Here is a 6,000-nt window from a genome sequence, read left to right as displayed (position 1 = left end):
GAATGTTTGATGACGAAAAATCGATAATATGTTACATATAATATCTAGTAGAAATATATTATCGATTTTACGTCATCAAACATTCGTTAGAACTTAAACATTACTGGAATTAGAATGGCAATAGATTAAACAACGTAGATATGTTACATACAATATTTTACGTACAATAAAAAGTCTGAATACTGCTTTAAGAGTAATTGAAATATTTATTTTTACACTTATGATTCATGTTAACATCTCAAAAAAAGTAACTGACCCCCCTTAAATAATGACCATTATTCAAAAACGGGTGATTGTATTACAAATCTGTAAAATGCGTTGGAAGCAGAACATATTTCTGCACATTTTGACACCTCATTTGTAGCAATTGACTAAATATTGACGTCACAGCGTACATTTAAATCAATGTAGCCCAAGATTTGAAAGTTGCAGTAAATTCTATTGATTTAGCATTCAGTGTAATGGAAGGAAATCTCTGTAATGATTGTATTGTAAAAATTTGTATGTAAGTGCAACTTTCAAATCTGGACCTCACTACATTAAATTGACCGGTGTTTTATCGTTTTCTGGGCTATCGTATCAAATGAGGTGTCAAAATGCGCAGAAATAAATTCTGCTTCCACCGCATTTTACAGATTTGCAATACATCAGCCCCTTTTTGAATAATGGCTATTATTTAAGGGGGTAAGTTACTTTTTTTTTGAGATGTTTACTTTGCAACAATTCTTTTTGCAGTTGCATTGCTTCTCAGATAACAACGCTACTTATACATTTTAACAAATAAAACTTACGTTACAAATAATTTCATCATTTTGTTATATATTATAGTAGGAAGACAAGCTAAGTTTCCCGTTTTCCAATGATAATGTATCTATTATCATTAATTATTAGCATTAATTATCATCAATAATTAATATTCTATCGTTCCATGTTGTTACATAGTGTCCGGACCTGTAGTAGAACAGAAAAGATACTACCGTTAATATGTTAAAATAAAATTGTTTTTAGGTTATATCATCATCATCATTATTAGGTCTATCATTAAAACCACCATCATCGTCATCATTTTTGTCATAATATTCATTATCATCCTCGTCATCGTGATCATTATCGTCATCTTCAGTATGATAATGATTTTTTATTATATTCTGCCTAAAAATGGCACATTTAAATAGCTATTTCTTGAAAACTAAATGGAGTAGAAATAACAAGTTGCAATACACCGAATGACAAACTTACAATAGCTTTAAAATAGTAACAATTTTACCTGCTGAAGGCCACACTCGCCATACCCCAGTAAACATCAAAAGAGGAGTTAGTTGTTTTCCGTGTGTGGTAATTTTTAGCGTATATTTTTCTGTTTATAATATTTATAATATTTGTGTATTTGCTAAATGCCAAATATGGGCATTATGACCAATATTTATGAATATTGCAATAATGCAAAATAGCCGGATGGTGTTCTAATTTGGCTAGTATATGCCTTATGGTCGGTACTATCGAGTGATATTTTTTTTTTATGAATGAACTGTGATAAGAATGACAGTACGCCGTCATCTACATCCACATTCACTACGAAACAGTGAAATGCTTGGTTGAAATTACATCAGGTACCATGTGTCGGTTTTTTAATTTTTTTTTTTTTGACATATTATATGAAGATAACATATTCAAATCATTATTGTGATATTTTGGCCTAAATGCCTTTGTTTAGTAAGATTACGTAGTCAATTCTCGCTATTCGCAATAAGGGCGCCGCCAGCGGTTTGCGATGTAATCGTGATGTATCATGGGAAAAGGTCGACATCCAAGTCCGCGCAATACGAATATTAGCATATATAACATGGTAATATTCGTATTGCGCGGACTTGGATGTCGACCTTTTACCATGATACATCACGATTTTCCCATCGCAAACCGCTGGCGGCGCCCTTATTGCGAATAGCGAGAATTCACCACACACGGGTGAATGGGAGATGTCCTCTAACTTTTTCTGATGATGATGATGTTGATCAATCATCATCATCATTATGAATGAAACGATCAAGCGTGGGATATGTGTTGTGTATGAAGGCGTTAATTTGTTCAAATTTAAAGTGCCAAATAATGAGGAACATTTTTATGTCCATTGCTGCCATATTGTGGAGTTTGTTAATGTATTAGAAGAACATTTTGCCCGGTGACCCCATGTTGACATTGGTTAAATAAGTAGTTTTTCTTGTCCGCCCCCCCCAAGCTAACGGAATACATATCTCTTACTGTAGTTTTCCGAGCTTTTTCCATCTAAATTTGAAATTGTCTTTTCTCTTTTATATTAGTATACAATTAAGCTCAAATGTAACCCATCACATCGAAACACGGCAGTTGTCGTCAAAAATGGACTTGTTACCAAACTAAAGGACTGTTTCTAAGCTTTAAAATGGCACCTCTTTCTTTAACATCGCATGTAGAATGGCGATTGACAAATACAGTTCAAATTTCTTTTTATTTTCTTTATTTTTCAGAGCACATTGGCTTTATTATCTTTAAATGTGGGTTTCCAACAACTGTCGTGTTTCGATGTGAGGGGTTTATTCTAGTATGCATATTATTATAAAATTCTAATTATCTTACAATCGATCTCATCGGAATTGTCACGACAGTCGTCTTCACCATTGCATTCCAGGTCAGGGTCAATACACCTTAGGTTATCACAGCGGAAATAGCCTTCGTTTGGACATGGACCTATAATTATTTGAGCAAAGTTATAAGCAGGGTGTTCCTGATAGAACTGTATCTTCAGAAACTGAATTTGTTTAGTGTTTTAACGCATAAACCAAACATGACTAACTAACCAATGTAGTTGAGGAATGTATCAGCTATTACATGCTTATTAATATTACATTACATGAATTTTGACAATTGATCGCTCCGTTTTTTAAATACAAGAATTTTACGAAGCTACCTCATTTCCGGGCCTCATTTTCAGCCCGTTTTACTGAGTTAAATATCAGTTCATTATCCTCATCATAACAGTAGACACCTCATGCGTTGATGATGCGCAGTGATTAGCACTCCGAATACATAGCATCGATTAAAATTTGAATCCGTGGAAATGTTTTAAAATGAGGGAGTTTCGTTAAATCCTTATAGTTCACGAACGGTGTGATCAATTGTCAAAATTCAAAAAAGTATGTGATAGGTGATTTATTCCTCAAACACACCAGTCTTTAGTTACAGTAGCGTAGCCAGCGGGTGGTGGGGGGGGGTTGGGGTTGGGGTGGGGTGGGGGCAGGGGGGGCAGAGTGCTCCCCTTACAAAAAAATAAAAGAAAGAGTGCCCCTCTGACAAAAGATGAAAGAGAAAATCAGGAGGGCAAAGGAAAAGAAAAAGGGCAAGGAGCCCCTTTTCTAGCAAAATTCAGGGCCAAAATAGTGTAAAATACAAAATTTTTCCGCGCTACGCGCGCACATTAACAATAAAGAGTTTTTTTTTAGCCGGATAACGGGCGAAAATAGTGTAAAATACCATTTTTTCGCGCTACGCGCCCACATCATCCCAATAAGGCCCTTTTCGGGAAGCTCGAAGACATACAGTCTCTATGTATTGTATAATGCAACTGCAATTTTTTTCGTCTGTGCCCCCAAAATGTTATTTTGCCCCCCCCCGACCAAGAAAGCTGGCTACGCCCCTGTTTAGTTATGATTAATTGTGGCGTCAAAATACCCAAACAACTTTAAAGTTTCCGACGATTCAGTTCTTTCAGGGACACCCCGTGTCATCCCGTTATAATAATAATAATAATAATAATAATAATAATAATAATAATAATAATAATAATAATAATAATAGGCCATGTAATAATAATAATAATAATAATAATAATAATAATAATAATAATAATAATAATAATAATATTAATATTAAACTATAATCTAGTCAACTGGACTTACTATTTTTGAGTGGGAAATTTTCACGTCCAATCCTGAACGCATCATCAGCCCTACTGATTTTGTGGCGGCAAAAGTTCATAATAATTAGGTCCATATACCTAAAACGATCATCACTTATTCATTATTATACTAATTACTATTGAATATACCATTCAAGGGCAATTGAAATATAAAAAAACCCACATAATTGTTTATCTATTTATCTTACAATCTATCTCATCGGACATATCTCTGCAGTCATCTCTTCCATTACACACGTGTTGAGGAGGAATACACCGCATGTTGGCACATCGGAAATGGTTTTTATTTGGGCATTGACCTAAATGGGTTGGAACAGAAACAACAGGCAATAACGTAATAATAAGAGGCAATAATAATAATAATAATAATAATAATAATAATAATAATAAAACAGCATTTATATAGCGCATTGAAGAATCGGCACAATACGTTAAAGAAACATCATAATCACAAATTATGAAAATTATAATCAACATCGTCGCTATTATTATGAGTAATTTATATTGTAAACCTCTAATTATCTTACAATCGGCCTCGTCGGAATTGTCACGACAATCATCGTCGCCATTGCATTCCAGGTCAGGGTCAATACACCTTAGGTTATCACAGCGGAATTCGCCTTCGTTTGGACATGGACTTGCAATAATTTGTGAAAAAATAGCCACGTATAATAGATTACAATACGTGTATTGTCCGGGGTTTAGTGTTTCCCTTTAGATGGAATGGTGCATGAGGCAAAAAAGTTCGAAACAGTTGGTACGAAAACTTTGTGTGCGTGTGCGTGTGGGGGAGGGTGGGGTGTGTGTGTGTGTGGGGGGGGGTGTGGGGGTATCTTTGGTATCTGGTTATATTTTTGCAATTTGGTTTACTTTTTACACATTATGTTGACAAGGTCAAGATCCTATAATAATATATATAGGGGAAGGTTGAAGCATTGCAAAATTTAAGATTCATTCGTTTAATATAAAGTAAAGCGATAACATCCATTGTGTTAAATTGAAGTTGCGAGTATCAACAGTGCGCAACCAATCGAAACAAGAAATAAAAAATATATATATTTTATGATGTTCGCCAGGTATAAAAACACATGTTATTATGGTAAAACTATTTTTTGTTTAAAGTGTTATCAATTCCTGACCCCGGTGCACCATCGGGTAATACATTAGTATTATGCAAATTAGGCACTGTTCCACCTCTTGAAATGACATGTTTTTGTTTTTTGTTGTGACGTTTTGACTTGACTAGTACTGATACGTATTAATCAAAGGACAATAATTATTATGTTAAGCAGTCAAGTTAGTTCAATCGATATGGCGTTCGACAATAGTGAGAGAGGTTGAGGGTTCGAAGCCTGGCGATGGTTTAGTATACGCTCACGTGGAAATATTTAGTTAGCGTGAAATTCCCCTAGACAATGACCTACAGCTAATTGGAGAGGTGATCATGGCTGCAAAGGTCAACTGTGGAATGTCTAGGGTGTGCGCTTTTAAGTAGCAAAGCCCTGATTTGTCGTTAAATGATTTATGGAATGATGTGGATAGTATAGTGGTCAGCGACAATGTGAATTGGGTGCTGAGGTGTGTGGGTTAACGTCTAGGCGTTGTGATGATGGTACGAATTTTATTGAGTCGTATTTTTTCATTTGCCTTAAAAAGTAGATATTATTTTACAACTATACGACTCACATCCCATTTCGTCCCTCTTTGTCTCTTGGCAATCTGGATACCCATCACAAATACGCCGCTCATCTATGCATGGTCCCTCAGCTGAACAGGGAAATAAACCTGTTTCACAAGGATCTGTAAATAAATATGATATACATACTTTGGAAGCAATATTAAAACAATGCGGGCTAGGGTATAACTAACATGTTGATGTTTTGAGCCATTTTAATTTCATAGAAACAAACTAAACTTAAGATAAAATAAAATAAACCCGGAAGTGTACGGTTTAAACAAATTTATACTTCAAACCAGCCGAGTTATATGTATCATTATAAATCTTGGAAAATACCAAAATGGCTTATAATGCTGAGCACAAGCTACAG

At 34.8% G+C, this 6,000-nt stretch overlaps 1 protein-coding gene across 1 annotated transcript in view; it reads right to left on the bottom strand.

The window, feature by feature from the left end:
• Window positions 1–477: 477 nt before the first annotated feature.
• The window catches only part of LOC140163305 (uncharacterized), a 91,294-nt gene continuing 85,771 nt past the window's right edge, over window positions 478–6,000 (bottom strand). The window contains exons 49-53 of the mRNA XM_072186703.1: window positions 5,639–5,752; window positions 4,480–4,590; window positions 4,141–4,251; window positions 2,614–2,724; window positions 478–951 (exon numbers count right to left, since the gene is read on the bottom strand). Coding sequence (XP_072042804.1) covers window positions 935–951; window positions 2,614–2,724; window positions 4,141–4,251; window positions 4,480–4,590; window positions 5,639–5,752 — 464 coding nt within the window. The 3' untranslated portion in view covers window positions 478–934. The remainder of the gene's footprint in view (window positions 952–2,613; window positions 2,725–4,140; window positions 4,252–4,479; window positions 4,591–5,638; window positions 5,753–6,000) is intronic.

Source organism: Amphiura filiformis, chromosome 10, assembly GCF_039555335.1.
Source record: "Amphiura filiformis chromosome 10, Afil_fr2py, whole genome shotgun sequence".
Classification (NCBI taxonomy): domain Eukaryota; kingdom Metazoa; phylum Echinodermata; class Ophiuroidea; order Amphilepidida; family Amphiuridae; genus Amphiura; species Amphiura filiformis.
The sequence above is the reverse complement of the archived record's forward strand: the minus strand, read 5'-3'. Positions and strand labels throughout refer to the sequence as shown.